The sequence below is a fragment of the Solanum lycopersicum genome, chromosome 6, assembly GCF_036512215.1.
Source record: "Solanum lycopersicum chromosome 6, SLM_r2.1".
NCBI classification, from domain to species: Eukaryota; Viridiplantae; Streptophyta; class Magnoliopsida; order Solanales; family Solanaceae; genus Solanum; species Solanum lycopersicum.
In genome coordinates this window covers 51,220,175-51,240,145 of record NC_090805.1, presented here as the reverse complement: position 1 = coordinate 51,240,145, position 19,971 = coordinate 51,220,175, and the positions used below count along the sequence as shown (strand labels likewise).

General features: G+C 38.0%; 1 protein-coding gene across 1 annotated transcript; it reads right to left on the bottom strand.

The window, feature by feature from the left end:
- Positions 1-531: 531 nt before the first annotated feature.
- LOC101263128 (chromatin modification-related protein EAF1 B) lies at positions 532-18,120 on the bottom strand. The gene is made up of 23 exons (XM_004242491.5): positions 17,694-18,120; positions 15,674-15,872; positions 15,519-15,573; positions 15,335-15,432; positions 13,826-15,257; positions 13,592-13,711; positions 13,252-13,407; positions 12,261-12,452; positions 11,981-12,061; positions 9,691-9,748; positions 9,083-9,588; positions 8,923-8,976; positions 8,055-8,112; positions 7,769-7,965; positions 7,565-7,618; positions 7,384-7,464; positions 7,082-7,219; positions 6,888-7,004; positions 4,500-4,603; positions 4,171-4,392; positions 3,728-4,079; positions 1,141-2,784; positions 532-935 (listed from the first exon to the last, which is right to left on the bottom strand). Exons 2-22 carry the CDS (start codon positions 15,814-15,816, stop codon positions 1,219-1,221), a joined length of 5,784 nt encoding a protein of 1,927 aa, XP_004242539.2. The 5' UTR covers positions 15,817-15,872; positions 17,694-18,120; the 3' UTR covers positions 532-935; positions 1,141-1,218.
- Positions 18,121-19,971: the final 1,851 nt, after the last annotated feature.

The following is a 19,971-nucleotide window of genomic DNA, read 5'->3' as shown; positions in this document are numbered from 1 at the left end:
GTTGGAATAATTGCCTTGGAATTGGGATTTTACCCTAGACACCACCTGTATTTGCATTAGAAAAAAAAAATGTAACAAGGCATTGCTTTTACATTTGAAGGCTTTATAAGTTTACGAAACTATACAAAGTTATATATATTAAAAATGCTTGTCTGATGCATTAAGATTCTTCTATTACAAAGATTTAGGTTGATGAAAAATACAAGTTATCTTAAAGGACATAACTTTATCGGCCATGATATTAGTTGTTTGAACTTTGAAGGTCTCAGATTTACTATTAGCTAGAATGACATTTTTATTTTTTTTGCTGTGGCTGTGTCTTACTTGAGTCACAACAAGCGATCCCAAGTAGACCATCTTCGTAACAATTAAAATGAACATCTCAAAATAGACCAAGATCCAATTTCAAGTGCTTTTGAGTGTGTTCTTCCAAAGGAGTTGTATGTATGCATGATCAGATCTCATTTCAAGATTTTCAAGACGCCAATAAGAACAATGTACAAGAATTGCACAAGCTTGAGAACAGGGAGGGCAGTCATAAATGATGACTGTATTGACAAATATGGAGCATACACATGCCTCTAATATTTACAAGACTTTCCACAGCCTTAGGCCATAAAAATGATAAACTACCCCATTGAATATAAAAAGGGCTATAATACATGGGATGACTACGGGGACAAAATCAAATAGGCCCTCCCTTGGTGAGCAGGTGGAAAGGGGATTTAAGAAAAATGAGCTGTAATTTAAAAGAGCTAAGAGAAGAGAGAGACCCTGTACACCTACCTCTACATCTGTTCCTACCTTACTGAGGCTCTAGGGCAACAAATACTATACACAACACAAAATTTGAGCTGACCACCCTCTTCGCTCCCAAAATCTGGAAGTTCACCTTCTCATCCCAATGTGATACCCTCAGGCACAACGAGCTTTGTCTGAAAAACAAATTGAGCAAGAATCAACAACTTATACCAATATTATGACATACTGAAAATATAACTAATCAAGAGCCTAAATTATCTCAACCAAGAATATTAAATCTAAATAATGTAGAAGTATGTCAATAATTTCAACTTGTCTTACTGGGATCTAATAGCAGGTTGTATTATAGCAGTTGACATCAATTTTATTTCTTTTTACCTATAAGTTGTTGTTTCAAAGGCATGCTGAAGGAATGACAAGCTGCGAAGGAGCAACCCTTGATGTTTTGTGTGTACCTCAGTCCAGTCTAGGTTCACTGGGTCTAGCTAACAAACCTCTATTCCCTGCTTGCAGAACCTGAGCCTGATCTGGATGTTGCAATAGCGGCCGCTGCTGTTGTTGCTGGTGTAACTGGGGCTGGTTCACTAGCGAGGGAGGATGCAACTCTGAAGACTTTTGCTTCCATTTAACACCAGCATCACGCCCAATAGGAGACAACTTACCAGAAGATTGCATTTGGCTTACTCCTTGGTTGACTTCTGTCCCTGTCTCGCTGGCAGCAGAATTTATTGGTGGGTTTCCAATTGAATCTAATGACGGAACTGCAACCTTCATTTGAGTAGCACCGGCGGCAGATACCTCTGCAGCATTAGTTAAATTGTTGGAGCCCTGAAGAGACGTTTTACCTATCTGTGAAGTGTTGCAAATATTGCGCTGTTCACTTTTAAGTTCACCAGCTTGCAACTTGTTTGACGGTTCAGAATTCAGTGAACGTTTCCGTTGCAGAACACCTTGAAGAGCTGCTTGACTTTGAGGAGTCAACTTTGGCCGCAATTGCACCTGTTGCTGTGGATGCATCAACATCCGGTGGTTGGAAGAACCGGAAACTGAGGTTGGAACAGATTGGTGGGGCAAATTAGGACCCAATACACTCAATGAGGCAAGAGCTTGATTGGTACTGTCAGAATTAGGAGGAATTTGCTGCTTTTTGGATAGAGGCACTTGGCCAGAATTTATCTTAGAGTGGGGATGCTGCGGCTGACTCACCTTTTGCTTTGCAGGTTGGGCAAGCGTTCCCTGACCTTGCAACAACTGTGTGGCTTGCTCACCTTTCTCTGCAGATTGATTCACTTGATCTGTAGGAAGGCCTTCCGATAAAGAGGGATCAATCTGCATGTTTTGTTGTATCATCGATTTCCCTCTCCCCACGCCCTTCAAAAATTTAGCTTGTTTCTGAGATTCCGACTGCTGGCGCTGTGGAGGATGGTGCCTGCTAACATTTTGAAGCTGCTGCTGCCCTATCTGATGTGGCCTTGGCTTGCTCATTTGAGTAATTAAACTACTACCCCCAGTTTGTGCACTTCGTCCAAGCCCATGGGCCGGAAATGGATGTTTCAGTTGATGCTGTGGCATTGGAGAAATTGAGGAAGACGATGTCAAAGGAGAAAGTGACACTGGTGGAGAAGAAGTCTGTGAAGTGATCTGAGGACTATTCTGCAATGATGATGGTATAGGAAGATGGGGCTGCGTATGTGAGAGTTGTTGATGTTGCTGTTGTAAAAGCCGCTGTTGCAGGTGCCTCTCTCTAGCTAAACGAATCGCATAAGCTTGATGTTGCGGGCTGGTGGCATGACTGGCCCCTTGAAGATGAGGTTGCCGAGGGCTATGCACAAGAGGCTGCTGTGAAGATAAAAGATGTGGTTGATGAAGTGGGTGTGAGGAAACAGGTGAGGAGGCTGTCTGGTTAGGGAAAGAGGTACTTGACCCACCAAAAGGAGGGACTCCTTGACTGCTTCCTTGAGAGACCTTGATCTGAAGCTCAGGAAGAATCATTTGCTTCTGAGATTCCTGATTCGGTGAGGGCTGCAAGAGCATGATACATATACTGTCATTGAACTCAAAATACTGAGGAGGTGAGAGTTGAAGTATACAAGCAAGGAATGCATCACACTGCAGTTCCGAAAATCAGATATATGAACTACACTATAAAAAGAGCCAAAATGCAGAAAATTCATGTAAGAAACAATATGAATCATAGAAGAGCAAAGTACGTCACTGGACACTAAAACTACAAGTCTTCATTATATAAAGGTGGATCTGCTCCACAACGGAAGTCATGAAATCTTAAATTCTCAATGGGATTTTTAACAGCACAGCCTACTCCTCCTTTGCCCCAAGGAAATCCCCAAGAAGAACACTTTTTTGATGGGCATTAGTTTGTCAACAGTAAATGAACCTGATCAACCAACAATTCATATTAAAAGACATTCTTTTCACACTGAAATGCTCAGGCTGGTCTAGTTGAACTTCTTAGATTCACATGTTCTTCAACATGAGATGCAATTGACCCAGCTATCCTGATTCAAGAGTGCATTGACCAGCTGAAAGCATGAGTCACATGGAACACTGGTATACTTGCTAGTTAAATAAGCAGCTCAAAAAGCACACTGAATGCACAGAAGTACAGCATTTTGAATTATACAAAATATCAACCAACGAAAAAAATCCTGTCAAAGAAACTCATTTCAGAACTAATTCCGGTAGATGCCTAAAGTCAGGGTTCACTAGTGAAGAAAGTAAAGTAAAACTAAACATTAGCTAGTGAAATTTCTTTTAAAAAGGAGACCGTGTCTTCACCTACCATTTCATGATGAAGTTTTACAAGCTCAAAGTCGTCATATATGAATGAGTTAATAACTGCATTAACTAGAAGCAGAAAAATAGAAACCACTATTGCTTACTAAGAGTCCAACAACACAGATGATAACCACAAGAAAAGAGCAATTTGTATCCAGAAGAGACTTACCCGTATCATGTGCAAAACATCACGAGGTCTCGACATTGAATTCCCCTGATTTGAGCTCACTCCAGATTGCATATTTACAGTGCTTGGCATTGTTGTTGTACCAGAAGAAAGCATAGATGATGATGCTATTCCCTGAAACCCAGGCCTTGCCATTGTCATGCCTCTATTAAGCCCAGACAATGCTCCCATACTGTTGCCACTTGGATGTGTACGAGCACCACCACTGTCACTGGCTGCAAGGGCTCCAGTAGCAGATTTATTGGACTGCATATTTCCACTTAACATTGGATTATATTGCTGGGATCTCTGCTGCTCATCAACTGGAAATGATACAGCTCTCGGAACAGCATATCTACCAACCCGCAAGCATGATTACCCATATCAGCTCTTGATGAAGAAATCCCAGGAGCCAATACATAGTTTTAAGCTTAAGCATTCGTTACCTGACAGATGCATTTAGTGGACTTGTTGATGAAGGAAAATTACTGCCGAGAATCATATTGGTGGGTGCTTGCACTCCAGAATTTGCACCAGATGCAGGAAGCACCGATCCTCCACCCGGACTCGACATAGATAATCCACCTGAGTATGAACCTTCGAATCCAGCAGGAAGAAAGTCTGGACTAGATGGAGCCCGTGGAGGTTCCTCACACAGATCCAGAGGCCTTCAGTGGACGAGAAAGAAGAAAAAACATAAAGAGTTAAAATCAAAGCTACGGCTTGGCCTATTGGGAAAAGGTCAACCTCAGAGATGTACTCGAGATAAACTTACGTAAGAAAAGATCCTCCATTCAGATTACTCGGACAAAGTTGGGAAAGCGCATGCATATGAGAATCGTGTGGTTGCTGAATTTGTTTTAGATCATAGTTTTCACCCTTCATCAAAAAACAACTAAACGTTACAGCCACTTGAAACAAAAGTATATAAAGCAAACATAAAGAGAACAAAAGGTTTACTGAACGTCCATACACTAAAGATATTTGAAAAAAATGAATCCAGCATTCTATTCTCCTCAAATGGTAAATATTTATCTTGTGTAATTCTACCAATTCCCCAGACCAAAACAGGATAAGCGAAACTGGTAGAGAATAATCCACAATCATAATTCTCAAAATTAAAAAAAATCCACAATCATAACGTATGTCTATTTCTTCGCAACAATTTTGATATTTTCTTAATACGTTTGAAAACTAAACATGACATATCTACCAAGGTTCGAACCCAGCTAAAGCGACACTAGTTAAAGACTTCTCATCTACTTAAGCCTCAGCAGACACACTTAGCCCATACATATGCATGTGAGTAGTAGCATGTAACTGATGGGTATACAGTTGGACACAAACTGGCTCAGACACCATCATTATTGGAAAAATTCAAGTCTTCGCCAAAATGTAAAATTTTCCAGCACTTGACAGATTGATTAAGCAAAACCCCACCAGCCCGGGGGTATAAACAAAGGGAAGAAAAACTAGATATTTAACATTTCTGAAAACTCAGGTCTGTGTATCCATTCCTCGTGATAAGGCAGAATTACTCATCTCTTAAACCTGATCACGTAAAATGTTTAATCAATTGAAGTAACTCCGCACTATGATTACTATTACCAAATGATTTAATCCACTGACTCACTCAGTATGTACAACCTTCATCTGAAATTAAATATCAACAGTTCTTTAAGGTTCAAAATAATAAACTTAGGCAGTCATACCAAATATTATATGAAGAATAGACAGTGATTGATATCTGTTTTCTGCTTAACAGTTCTCTTTTCAATTTAAATATTCAGTTGCCAAAACAAATGTTTCTGTTTGATTCGGATCAGATAGTTCTTTGGCTGAGCACCAAACCAGAAAAATCCAACATTCAACTCAACAACTTGTAAAAATGTATCAAACTACAGCAAAGTCAGAAATACACATGCACTCCGTAGACAAATATCATGATGATTCGATAACAATAGAAGTTTCTCCAATTATGATTTATTTCAAGTATAATACCCATATCTGGACTATTTTGTAGGATAGATTTCACTTGGACATAAAGATGACCAAATCAGTTTTAAGACATTTTGTATGTAAAGTAATTTCCTTTACGCACTTCTATACCAATGTCAACCTGGAAAGCATCACATCATGACTTAATTTCAATCATCGTAGTCAAAGGTTTTAAAAACCCGTGAAAGCATCTAGAATGACAGTTAAGACCTTATGGGAAGTAACTGTTCTGACAACTTTCTGAGAGTCCTTTAGAAGAAATGTTGAGACAAATAAATGTCCAAAAATAGCTGTAGCTTATTTTCCGAAGATTTGCAAGTACTTTATGAGTAGAAGAAGAATTCTTCTTCGGGAAAATCAGCAAGAATAACTTCTTCAATTTCAAAAAACTATTTGCAAAAGAGTTCTTACAAAACTGAAACAAACCCTTTTTTCCGGAGAACCTGTTTGAAAGATTTATTTTTTTAAAAATAAAATAAAAAGGGAACTCTATAGACAAGGGCCACCTTTGACTCCAGAGTAAAAAGTTCTAAAACTTGTGACACATCTAGATTATTCTTATTTTGTGAATATGCCGAAGTTCCAAGGATATTTGATGCTTCTTTTTCTGTAGCAGAACAAAAATTCCCAGGCAGGAGTTTACATGCTATATGAAAGCCACCATGCCTTCCCCTTGATTGATGAGCAGACTTTTAGTAAAACAATTGAACGGTATAAAATGACAAATTTTCAAGGACAAATATCCCAAGTACCTTCAAAATGGATATACAATTGTAGGTCAATTTGCATGTTATGAATCTTAGATCACTTCGCATGTTATAAAATCCTATGCAAGTTCTCAAGACCAAAGTCAATTGTGCTAACACCTCATTTTATTTAGTTTCCAAAAGAGATTAAACAATTCAGCCTTAATAATAAAAATAAAACTAGGAGCTCAACTTACTAGACTTCTGAAGGACAGCAGATCATATTGTACATATTTTGGACATTAAAGGACCAAGACTATGGCAGAGAATTGACTAAAATATAACATATCACCTTTTGCAACCCTATGATGTCGAGCAATGGTTGTTAAAAAAGCGAAACTGGCAGACTAGGAGTGTTAACATACCCAACACCACCAAGCAAGAAAAAATTTATACATAAATGTTCATGACGAGCATACCTGAGTCTTCCGTAAAAGATATTTTTTTCCAATCAAGATGATCTTCTCAAAATGAGATTTGAGTGTGTCCTCTTCCATTGGTCCCTGTAAACGCTGAAACAGCTGTCTGGCACTACCCTGCAGATGTAGATTAAATAATACTGATTTATGTGATAAAAAACTTGAGCTCAAAGAAACAATGGAAGCTAACGAACCTTCGGAATGCCCGGTAATGTTGAAGGATATGGTTGAGAAGATCCTGAATCTTCAGCACTGTCAGCGCCATCACCAGTAGTTCTGTCCATAAGTACTTTATGGCGTTCCTTGCATTCATTCGGCTTGCGATATATACACTGCATGCATTGAACATGAATGGTTAAAAGCAGTCAAAAGGGCAATAAAAAGCTGTGATAAAAAGAAAGAATAACACAATACAGAGCATTGAACTGGGATAAAAGCAAAATTTGTGAGAGGTCCAGCTAAAAGATGGAATGAAAACGCATAATTACCCCCTCACCTTGAATTGCAAGGTACTGTTGATGGCATCACTTACAAGCTCCCAGTTTGGACCCATGTCATGCACGAGGACAACAAGCGCCTAATTTGAAGTCAATTCCATTTAAACAAATGCTAGCCAAAAGAACTATGATGGAGAAGATGCAAAAGAAGGTCCATATTGTATGGCATAAGAAACCAACCTGTTCCTCAAATAGTGACCATGGACTTCCTGAACCTGCCTGTCCAGCAGTCATCTGTATGAGAATATAGAAGATCAAATTTTGTTTTTTAGATACGACAAAATTCATTTTTTTGATAAGCTAAAACATCAAACTAGCATTCATTCAAACAAAAAAAAGATGTAAACAAAGGAAAAAGATTCTAGCTGAGATAAATTTAAGTACCTTCAAAGTTTTGGCTTTCCTATTCCTATCCCTTCCACTAAGCATCCTCATGAGTTTATTTGGGTTGGACATGTTACTCATCTGGGAAGCAACTGGAGACGGAATAGATCCACCAATAGGGGTGTTATTCTCAAAAGAATTTTCAAATGATTGTCTCAGTAGCTTTGGCTTCTTTGCGATATGTTGACCAAATAAACCTTCAACAAAATAAAGGCATCCCTTAATATGACAAGAAACACACTCCATCTAGAGCTCTAAAGCCAATACAAATTAGAATAAGATATACCGCTGCTGCCGTTTGATTCAAGTTGATGGCCCTCGAATCTCTTTCTGGAATGATCCTTCTGAACCAAACAATTCATGATGAATTCAACAAGTAAAACACTAAAAGCTGTGTTGCACAGATCCTCTAAAAGAAGCCGCTATACCCATGTGGATCCTTCTAATATGCATTATTTTTGGAGGATTCAACATGGGTGTGGAAGCATGGCCGCATTTATGGAGGATCCAAATAACATGGATTAAATGTTATAACAAATACATATAGACCATCAAGTAAATACACTAAAACGGGATCTGGTTAACTTATGAATAACCAATATTCAGAGATATCAATACAACTGCTGTATATAAAATATATGTTTCCCAGCCATTTGCAAAGGCCTAACACTGACCTTGCTTTGTCTATTAATCCAGGTATCATTATGCAAGACAATAGCTCATTCTAACTCCTTAAGATAAATGTAAAAAAAAAACTAATCATGAAAAGATAAAATGTGGCACGAATGTCATTAAACTACAATGATCCTCCCAAAACCCTAAAAGAGGAATACGAAGACGCATAGTGATATAGCTACACCACGACAGATTAGGGGAAAAAAGGTAGGTAGTTCCAAGTTGCACAGGAACTTAGGAAAAAGAAAACAAGATTGAAAAGGTGATGAAAAAAAGGTTAAGCAACAATTATAATATTAACAGGAAAAAACTGCAGAAAGGAAGAAAAGGATTGGAGCACTACGTCATAAGAAAAAGACCTGATTACAATGTTATTTTAAGACTGCTCTTGGTAGATCATTTCCTAATGGAAGTCCAACAAGCAAATTTAATATCAGCACATTACTGAGCCACAATGTGGAAAAGGGAAAGAAAATCACCTGGTTGATTTGATAATTTGAGTCAACCTGCCATCGCTGCCCATATGAAGTACCCTTCACCAAAGAGAATGCAAACAAAAGCTCAGTCTTAGAAAGGTGCAGATTGCTATAATTCAAATTCCTTAATTTATCTTCAGAGACGTAGCAACATGTCAAGTACCAGAAGCTTTGCTTTTTTCTTCTTTTTAGGTTTTGATACTTCAGCAGAGTCAAATAGTAGGTGCTTTTCATAGTCACCCACAGATTCAACTTCCAAGCTATTCATATGTGATCCACCTTGCAATGTACTCTGATCATCCTGAAATGAACCAGTATCACCACTTGAAGCATCTGTTTTAATTGGCAACTGAACACATCCAGCTGTTGTTGCACCGAAGGGACTAACAACCCTCTGCCTAGAAGCAGTACGCACACGCTTGGTTGGAATAGACACATTAAGCGTACTAGCTGGCCGTTTCCCCAGCACAACAGATTGATGACTGCCAACTCTATTTTCCATGCACTGTGTAAATTGTATACCAGCACCAACGTCATACGGTCTGCCATTGTAACCCTTCAGGAGGATCTTCCGCGCCTTCTGGGGAAATCTTGATGATTTGTTACCTTCTAAGGCAACTGAACGATCATATGCACTTGTTTCTCCTTCATCCACTTCATATGCACAATCTTAATATGAATACACAAACAGATTGGTCAAGAGATGCAAGCAACTAGAACGAGCAGGAGACAACCACCAAAAATACAAGAACTAAAATTAAAGAAAGACACCTGTAACTGCATCACATGCAGAGCTCTCCACCTCCTCTTGCATACCATTACCTGTCTTCTGGAATTTCAAAGAATACACCAGCATCAACAAGTGTGATGAAACATATAATTACAGCTAAGCAAGCATAATCCTTTGAAGGGTACAAGATTGGATCGTAAACACCACCATAACAAGATAAAAACATAAAAGCATAAAGCTAAAGCTAGCATATCTTTCCAATTTTATCGCTTTTAACTGTTTACAGTTTGCTGGAATTATGATGCTTGTACTGATGAGTATTGACACACTAACTCATTCAAGTAAGATGTTGCCACCCCAGAGTAGCAGTCTCAAAAACAGATATTACAACCAGAATAACCAACGCACGTTCAATGCAGGCAGTGGACAAAGCTTACCAAGTTTGGGCCTTGAGAACTGAACACATATTGCCAATGTCCAAGAAGTACATTAAAATTAAATATCTAAGATGCTGAAGCTTTTGCAATTCATCAGAAAGTCAACAGGATGAAAGAAAGGCAGCCACAAACTACCTTTCTCACAATTGATAGCCTAAGTGCAGAAAAACCAACCATCAGAGCCGTCGCACCGAACTTGCCGAGTAGTTTGGGCTTGGGACTTCCATATTGGAGGTCTCTAGTTCGCAACCCAATGCCCGCAAAAGCAAGGGATTTGCCTCTGGGTCAAGCTCGTCGCACCAGGCCTACCTAGTGCAGGTTACCTCTCCTACGTGGTTTGCGAACTATGGCATAGGAGCGGGGGTTTTACCCTGTGCGCACCCAAAAAGATAGCGGATGCGGGTTTCCCTCGACATCCAAAAAAAAGAAAACCATCAGAGCTGGCTGGATTAAGCTGATCTCATCTTTTTTGTTTTCCCTTTGATAATCCTGACCTTTGTTTTTTGATCAGGTGAACAGTTATATTAATCAAAAAGCCAAAAGTGGCCGTATACAAGAAGTATATCAAAAAGTAAACGTCATACAAAATGATATGGCTCTCTACAAAAGGCAATCTTCTATACATCCTGGAACTACATGGGTGCACCAAAAAATAAATGAGGGATCAGAGGCTTCTCCTCAACTTCCCAAAACTTATTTCTACCCCTTCGAAAGCCTTCCTATTTCTCTCTCTCTCTCTCCAGAGATCCATATCAACACCATAGGGACACATTCCATGCCCTGCTCTTCCTCCTTCCAGCTATCCAAGAAAACAACAGGTACTTCACAAATCTAGGCATCACCCAAAAAATACCAAACCAGCTAAATATATCCCACCACAATCTTAAGGCCAGGCTGCAATGTAGTAGAATATGATCTACATACTCACCCGCCACATTGCATAAGTGACACCAACTGATGCGCACAACCTTTCTTTTCCTAAGGTATTCGGCCATCAAGATTAACCCTCTAGCAGCTCACCATATAAAAAAAGATAGAGGTAGATTCCTTGAGAAATATCAAAAGGATTTGAACCAAGATCTTGACCGCAAACCTAAAAGACAATAAAAGTAAACTAGGAGTATTTTTTTTTATTTGCAACATGACATACAAGGAATAGTTATATTCTTGAAACATAACGCCAGAGCAACAGATTGCATTTCCTCCTGTTGATGCTATTAGCCTATTACCAGTACAAGGTACTTCACAGTGCATATTTTTCACACAACGTGGTGTGGAGTTATGTCACACTAAATTATCAAAAATCAACTTTAGCCAAAACTATAATATTAACTTACTTCAAATGAGAAGTATACATAGTAAATGCAAGACCACAAACCAGAGCTAACTCAAGAATACAGATCTAACTTGGGTTCCCTTACTCCATCGACCGATTTTTCCCCAATACATAAAACTGTCTTATTCAGCAAACCTCATTTCATTAGTCAACCGTTCCATTATAAGAAGTGTGGCACATCAAAAGATCAAAGAAAGCAAGTAAATGACATTTCCCTCCTCAGTCCATTCATTACTTTAGGTATGGGCATATAGAAAAACTCGTCCTTAAAGATGGTTATCAAACTACACTATAGAGGATGACTCCATATAATACTAATTAGGGCCAACTAGACTACCCAAGCGACGTTCTTACTACAAAAATGTGATGAGTTCAGCTGGTTTCACTTCCTAAAAATACCTTGGAAAAAATAAAGTTGGATAACTGATGTGATACGCTCATACATATATATACACAAAGGTTGACCCACTGTTATGGTTGGAAAGCATAAATTGCTAGTCAACTACTCAGAAGATGTAAAAGTACAGCTGGCAAAATTATTATGGTCGATATGCTTGCCTCACAAAGTTGAACATGAGATTCGATAGATTTTCTGTAAGCATCCATTGCTCCAAGCAGAACAGGATAGAAAAGGTTCTCCTGCATGAAAGATTGTGAAGATCAATTAGAAGGATAAGCTAATAACACAAAGAGCAATAAGTAAAACCCCAAGAAGGAATGGATTGAAGCCTCAGAAAAATGTTCAACATATTTTCATGTCACGACAAAACAAGAGTTAAAGAGATAAGTAGAGCACAATAAGAGAGGGCAGATTCAAGATTCACATGTAAACACAGACCTCTGTCAAATGGTCCTCCAGAGATGCATCCATATTTCCCCAGTCAGATATCCTGTCTGGAGTCACTGGAACCTCAGCTTGATTTTTTGAAACATCTGAATCATTGTACTTCAGAAATCTTATGGCATACTCCTTAATGGCATTAGTGTAATCCTTTTTAGATCTTTCAAGATCCATTTTTTGGCTTTTGACCTGCCACAAAATATGAAATAAGCATAACAATGACCAAATGTACCCCCCTTCCATCACTTCAACAAAACAAAAAGGAACTTCTAGCAGTTCAACATTCACTCTAATTTTGGTTTAGACAAGATGAAAAACTAAAGAGTGTAGATGAGCAAACCAAAAGCCTCCCAGCTAATATTAATTTCATTGGCCTTTAAATCAGATTGTATCTTCTCCTCTAGCCAAACAACTTTTAATATACAAACCCAAAGTTATTCTGCCAATTAAAATGAAGGAACTTTATGTAAGATTTACATGATAAGTAAATCAAAAAGTTAAGTATCCTTGGTCAATCCTACAAAATAGCATACTGAAACCAGATCTCAGCATTTAAAAAGGCAAAGAAACCTTCCTGTGGATCCTATCATCACACTTCTATTTTATGGGTTTACATGAAAAGCATACATAATTGCGCATGAAGAGATTCCCGTATACCATGTAACCTAAATCTACTTAAGGCTAAGTTCAAAAAAAAATCTGCTTAAAGCAAAAACAACATAGCCAGTGTATCCCACAAGTGATGTTTAGGGAGGGTAGAGTGTACAACCTCATACATACCTTGAAAGGCAGAGAAGTTGTTTCCGATAACCCTCGGCTCAAGGAAAAAAGAACCGAGGATTGACCTAACAGACATAAGCAACTAACCACGAGATAATAATAACCAGCCATATGTTTCCCCTCCACAGTTAACGATCTTCCTTAGAGAGACAGAGACTGGTTGAAAGAAAACAGAATAATTAGGATTTAGCACAATTGTTCTGTTTACCTCAACAGAATGCCAGAAATCCATGACAGATTTGGCCACATTGTGAGCTATCATTTTTTGCTCCCAACTACGACTTCGTTCTTGGAATCTCAACCGTGAATTAAAAGCAACTTGGTGACATATTTGACCTGCAGCAGTAATCTTCCAGAGACGTTCCTACATGAAAAGATATTCTAAATCAGCTAAGTGCTAAATCTAGAAAGACATTGAAAATACTATTTTGGAATCAAAAGAAACTAAATCATGTTTCAATTATTCAAGACTGTGCATTTAGATAGATAGCTAGAAAAGCAGAAAGGGAAAACAGACATTTAAAAGCAAGGATCTACTAAGCTCACACCTGAGCAAAGTCATTTGCCAGCCAAACCATTTCTTCAAGTACATAATACCAGTGGGATTTTCGACCATTTTCCAGTGGACAGGTTACAGCAGTCAGTTCTGCAATTCTTTTACGCTTCGCCTGTTTGTTAGTTGTTACATTACATTAGATCTACAAGGTCAAATAACAAAGCCATAGCAACATTTATGTAAGCTAAATGTGGATGTGAATTATTTTGAAGGACAAAAGAACAACCTCTATAATCTGTGCCTCTTTCAAGATGGAGTCTTCATCACCCTGGATCCTAGGTGTTTGTCCCTCAGGAGAAAGGTTTAAAACTCTAGTCTGTGATACACACTCGGAGTGCTCCGGTATACAGGTATCAATCATACCCTGAGTTCCAACATTGCAAACATCTTGCGGGTTGGGATCTTCTCTTTTAAGTACAAAACATTTTCTTGTAGTTTCCAATTCAGATGGGCCTACTTCTTCCATTTTTTCCGTGATAAGTTTATCTTTTATCTCACTTTGCAATTTAGATACAGTACTAACAAGTTGTTTTGGTGACTTGGGAACAGAACCATTACTTTGGTGATTCCCGTGACCAGAATTAGGATTTTCATTTTTCAAATCACTATTCATGTCAGCTTCAATCTCATTCTTTACTTTAACATCACTTCTAATAACTGCCATCCCATCTGGCACTACCAGTTGTCCGTTTAAGTTGCCGTTGGAATCCAAAATATTCAGGTTGGTACACGTTTCACTATCATTATGCCCATCTAGACTTAGACTAGTCTGGGTGCAAGAAGACTCTGAATCTAAACCCTTTGCTCCCAAGGCCACACCACTATTTTCAGCTTCATTTATGAAGCTTTTCTTACAGCCTTTTCGAGAACCGAACCCATTCATTAGGCTAGAACTATTTTCAACTTCTCTTTCAGTGGTATCTGGCTGACAATCAAGACCAGCAGAACCTACCCTTCCCTTTACCTTTGGCACTTGAGGCTTTTCAGGAGCTTGCTGAACAGAAACTTTCTGGACACAAGTGAGAGGGTTCTGATTATGTTGGTTATCGAGTAAACCTCTAGAAGCACTAGCATCAGGAACAGTATCCAGCATATCATCTTTCTTAAAGTCAGTAGTTGACTCTGCAGCTTTAACACCATCTACTTCTAAGTCCAGCTGATTATCAGACGGCATAGTCTGGAGAGCCATACCACCATTTGGACTAAGAGTCTGTGCAATGTTCAACGACGAGTTTTGATCCTTATCTAAATCAGAAACAAGTCCTTTTACATCTTTGGGAAAATGTTGTGAAGGCAAAGATGTGTCATGACCACCACGAGCTATATCAGATGAACTTGATCTAGCACTGTCACGATTTGGCCGGGGCCTGTATCTTCGCTTGTATGCTTTTTTAGGGATGCCAAAAGCAGTAGACTTACCTAATTCTTTTGCATTTTGACTTTCCTCAAACTTAGAGGACTGCCCTGATGGAGTAACATTGCTCCTACTGGGATGTCTATAGCCCCTATCATTACCAACAAACTTGTTTTCCCCATCAAACAGCATGAGATTGTCAGCACTGTTGGGTTCACAAAGTTGAGGAGCCGCAGGTCGACCACTACTTTCAACAGAGTCTCCATGAGCTGAAGTCGTAATTGCAAAACTACCTTTTATTTCACTGCAATGCAAAAATAATAATAAGACAACTGTAACAAACACAGATAAGAAAAAGTAACACAACAACTGAAGGATTACCTGGTCACAAACTGATCTGGATGTTTATCTGTCAGTGAGGTGGACTGAACACTAAGTGAAGCAGCATCCACAATTTTGAAATTCAGGGGATCGCCACCCTGCAATTTGAAGTATCAAATCATGTCAAAGGCGCACAAGCAAAGAGTATCCAAACATCTAACAAGAATTAAACTGCCTTTCGTACTTCCTCTAGAAATTCTAACTGTCTTTTCCTTTCATGTAGGCCACTGCACTCCTGCCTGTTAACAAGAAGAAATCTCACCATAAGTTAAGATAGAGTACTTTATAATCCCAAAACTTCACCTAGCAGGTTGAAGAAGCAGAGTATGCTAGAATTACCTTAGCTCTGCTCGAACCTTCTCAATTGCTATTGTCTGCGGAGAAGTTATGGTACCAATACCCACTCCGCCTTCAACAAATCCTCCCATGGAATCAATCCCGGCATCGACTATAACATCAGATCCAACACCACATCCATGCATTCCCTCCTCAAAGCTTCAGGGTATTACCCTCCAATAACATAATCCTCAATCAAATGCTACAAGCAAGAGAATAGTTAAGACACCATCAACAACAACAACATACACAGTAACATTCCACAAAGTAGGGTTTGGGGAGGATAGAGTGTACGCAGACCTTACCACTACCTCATGGAGGTAGAGAGGCTGTTTCTGAAACACCGTCGGTTAAGATATCATCCATGAAATAGAATAACACCAATGGAAGAAACACTCATTTCAGTGCATATGACCAAAATTTTAAGCCTTCTTTGGGTATTAAAAGGGAAAAGACTCGAATTAAAAATTGTTTACAGTTAAGAATGTTTATTAGGAAAATACATAAGCATGGCCCAATGCACTTCATAGGACATACAATCACAGTGCTGCTTTTTCCTTCACGTTTCACTTGTTTTACCAACAAGTTTTTAAGCCAATAAGAGAAATTTTCACACTCATGAAATTGACAGACCCTTTGAATGTACCAAGAAAAGCAATAACACCAAGACTACTGATAAATTTGTTAATAGATTTTCTAAACAATTGCTTAAACACTGGGGATCATAGAATTTACTAACTGGTCAAACAATTGCTCTAAGGTGCAGACTGGCATAAGCAATAAATCCCTATATCATACCTAGCGCATTCAGTTTTAAATCGCAAAATAAATGGAAGTGAAGCGGGAAGTGCCTATTTAAGCCTAAAAAAAGATTGTGTTCTTAACTCCACTATAGATTTGGACAGACAGTTGAATCCTTATGTTTGATCCGAATATTGTTATCATCCCAAAATACCATGTTTTTCAAGGAGGGATAAAAATCTAACAATAAGTTTCAGAAGGAATCACAATTATAGCAGATGTATGACAATATGGCATAAAACTTGGTCGCCAAACAAATAATAACAATATCAACTTCTATGGACTATCTACAGCTAAAATATTTTCTTTTTGGTGGTGTTGGGAGGGGGAAAGCAGCACATGACCACGTGCAAGGAAGAGATAATATTCATGGCAAACAAATCATTGGGGTTAAAACTACACAGATATAGCAGCTTATGCTGGATAACTAGACATGTTGCAGGGGAAGATCAAACAACAGATCACCTAAAACTGAAGGAGAAATAGAATATAAGAAAACATAAAATAAGATTCTAAATGTGCACAATCTCGAACCGTTTTCCTTTTTACACTTCCTATAAACATGACAAAAGAGAGAGCATATGGGTGCACGTGCATTTACATATATTTGATTGGTTATAGTTGCAGTTTATATACATAGATTTGTTAGGTTATGGTTTCAGTTCATAGATATCAGTAACCACTCATTCTACAAAACAATTATATCACGATTTCTCAAGTGCAGCTATAGGAAAAAGCTCATTCGTGCACGATTGGACAGTAAAGCAGCAACTTTAGAATCATAACTTTTTAAGACATGAGAAGGGAGCATCTTTCACGCACTAGTCGCTACTGTTCGTATCTCTCTCATTTTCTTGCAATCACACCCATGTTGTGATCAGCAGCTTCAATATATCGGATAAAGTCCCACGAGAAAGGAAACATCATGGAAAAGTAGGTAGCACTTATCAACATGCACAGCAACAATAAATTATCATATTAAATTAAGTTCTGTCTAAGAACCTGTGTATAGAAAGCACTGAACATACAAACTTCCCTAACAATTGAAGCAAAATGCACAAACACAGATGGAAAATTCTGTAAATTTACATTTCCTAGTTAACAAACAAAAGCCCCAAAAGAAAAAACAATTTGTAGCACTTGTATGCAATCTAGGGTTTGCACGAAAATGAACAAAGACCAAATTCTAGGGTTTGTAAGGCTTGTTAGCCGAAATCAATACCTGAATTGCCAATAGTTACACCCGAATTGCAGATGGGGCTGTCAATGAATCGCCCCAATTAGTTTCTTCAATTTCTAGGGTTTTGGTTTGATGCAAGGTACCTCAATTCATAGCGGGACACATTTGCCCTAGAAATTGAGAAGCCATGAAAGAAATTACACTTTTCTACAAGGTCCTTATCCTCTATAAACTCATGAATACATATGTGATCATTGAAAATGCTCCCTCCTGGATCGTCTTCTTCGTTTTTCTTCTTTTCTCTTCTAATCGTCCTCGCAGAGTAGTGGGCTGGGTATGCGATTTCGGGTCAATTTGGGCCCTTTTTTTTTTTTGCCTCCCTAAATTTATATGAATTCACACACACACACAATGTCCTTTTACACTAACTATTCTCTAACTCCTCTTCTTCCTTACAAATTTTGGGTATAAGCATAACCATTTCACTTATAATATATATAGATGGATGGTTTGATAAATGGTACATTTTTATTTATTATAACGCGTCTATCATTTTATCTGCATTTAATTATTTAGAATATAACGCCTCAAAAGTCTTGTACGTATTTACTTATTCAAAATGTAACGCTCTGATGGTCTTATATGTATCTTGACTATTTAGGATGTAACGCTCTGATGGTCTTATCCACATCTTAAGTATATTATACATTTTGTGTGAAAATGTTTTTCAATTTCTCATTTTGATTAGCTTACATTTTATAAAAACGTCTTTCAAATAGACTTATTTTCCCTTCACCACCCAATTCAACACATGACCCTGACTCAATAACCAACGCTCAACTCCAATTTGAGACCCAACTCTTGGCCCCAACCATGAAATGTTACTTAATTTTGATTTGAGACCTAACTCTAATTTAGACCCCAATTACTCTCGATTCAACAATCGATTCTATATTCAATCCAACTTGAGATACAATTCTAGCTCCTTCTTGGAACCCAACGTTTGAATCTCGATCTGGAATTTGTCTCTCAATATCAACTCGGGGACCTAATACTAGAGATCCAACTTTGACTCTAACTGAGGACCCACGTCTCAATCCAAAATCAGATCCTAACCTTAATATGGGACCCTATTTTCGACTCTAATATGAGACCCCAATCTTAACCACAGTCTGAAATTCAAGACCCAACTTTCGACTCAGGATCTAATATTCAATTCTTATCCAGGACCCGATATTCAAATTTGATCTTGTACTCTATCTTGATCTCTATTTAAAATCTAATTCTCTATGTGTAAACTCGATATAAGACTTGACTCTTGACTCCAATTCAAGATCTCAAATTTGACTTCCGTCTTCCAACTTGCCTCAAGACCCTATCCTGACTCGAAATAGACCCAACCCTACTTGAGGTCAAGGTCGAACATTGGCTCATGACCAGGACTCGGATGCTAATGATGTAAAGGTTGGATCGAAAACCAAGTTCTAATTCAATGTCGGGGGTTGGATTATGCTCAAGTCGATATTGGAGCCAGTTTGAGTCTTGAGTCGGGATTACGACATGGATAGGGGTTCGTGCTAAAGGGTGGGGGTCTAAGTTAAGTGTCATATTTACCTAGATTATATTTAAAAGGAAAAATTGTATATAATGGCAAATTAATAATTCAAATTACATGTTACAACTACACTTTGATTTAATTGTGCCTTGTAGCAAACTGTTTGTCAGTCGCCTCTCTCGCTCACCACTCTTTCTCTCTCTCGCTCCCTCTCGCTTTTATACAAACACAAATTTATAAAATGTGTTTGTGTTTGTATAAAGCGAGAGAAAATTATATATATACATATATTTTCGTTCCCCTCTCCCAGCTCTCACTCGCCTCTCACGCTTATACAAACAGAAACAAAATGTATAAATTGCATTTCTGTTTGTATAAAGTGGGAGAAAATTATATATACACATGCAAATGCATATATCATCGTCATATACATTTATAATTATACAATATATATATTCCCTGCCCAAATTTTTTGTATTTCTCCCTTTCTCATTTTATACATACACAAATTATACAAATGTTCTTTTGTATACAACTGTTTTTTTTATCTATATAGAGTAAATTATACTACTGATTTCTTTGTATATTTATAGCGAATTATACAATTGTTTTTTTTTTTGTATATGTATAACGAAATATACATATTTATATTTGCAATGAAGCACAATTATGCAAAGAATAGCTATATGATACAAAATATAATTTTTATATTTGTTATATGTGTAAGTTACTCTATATAAAAATTCTCCTAAAATAATATTTCAT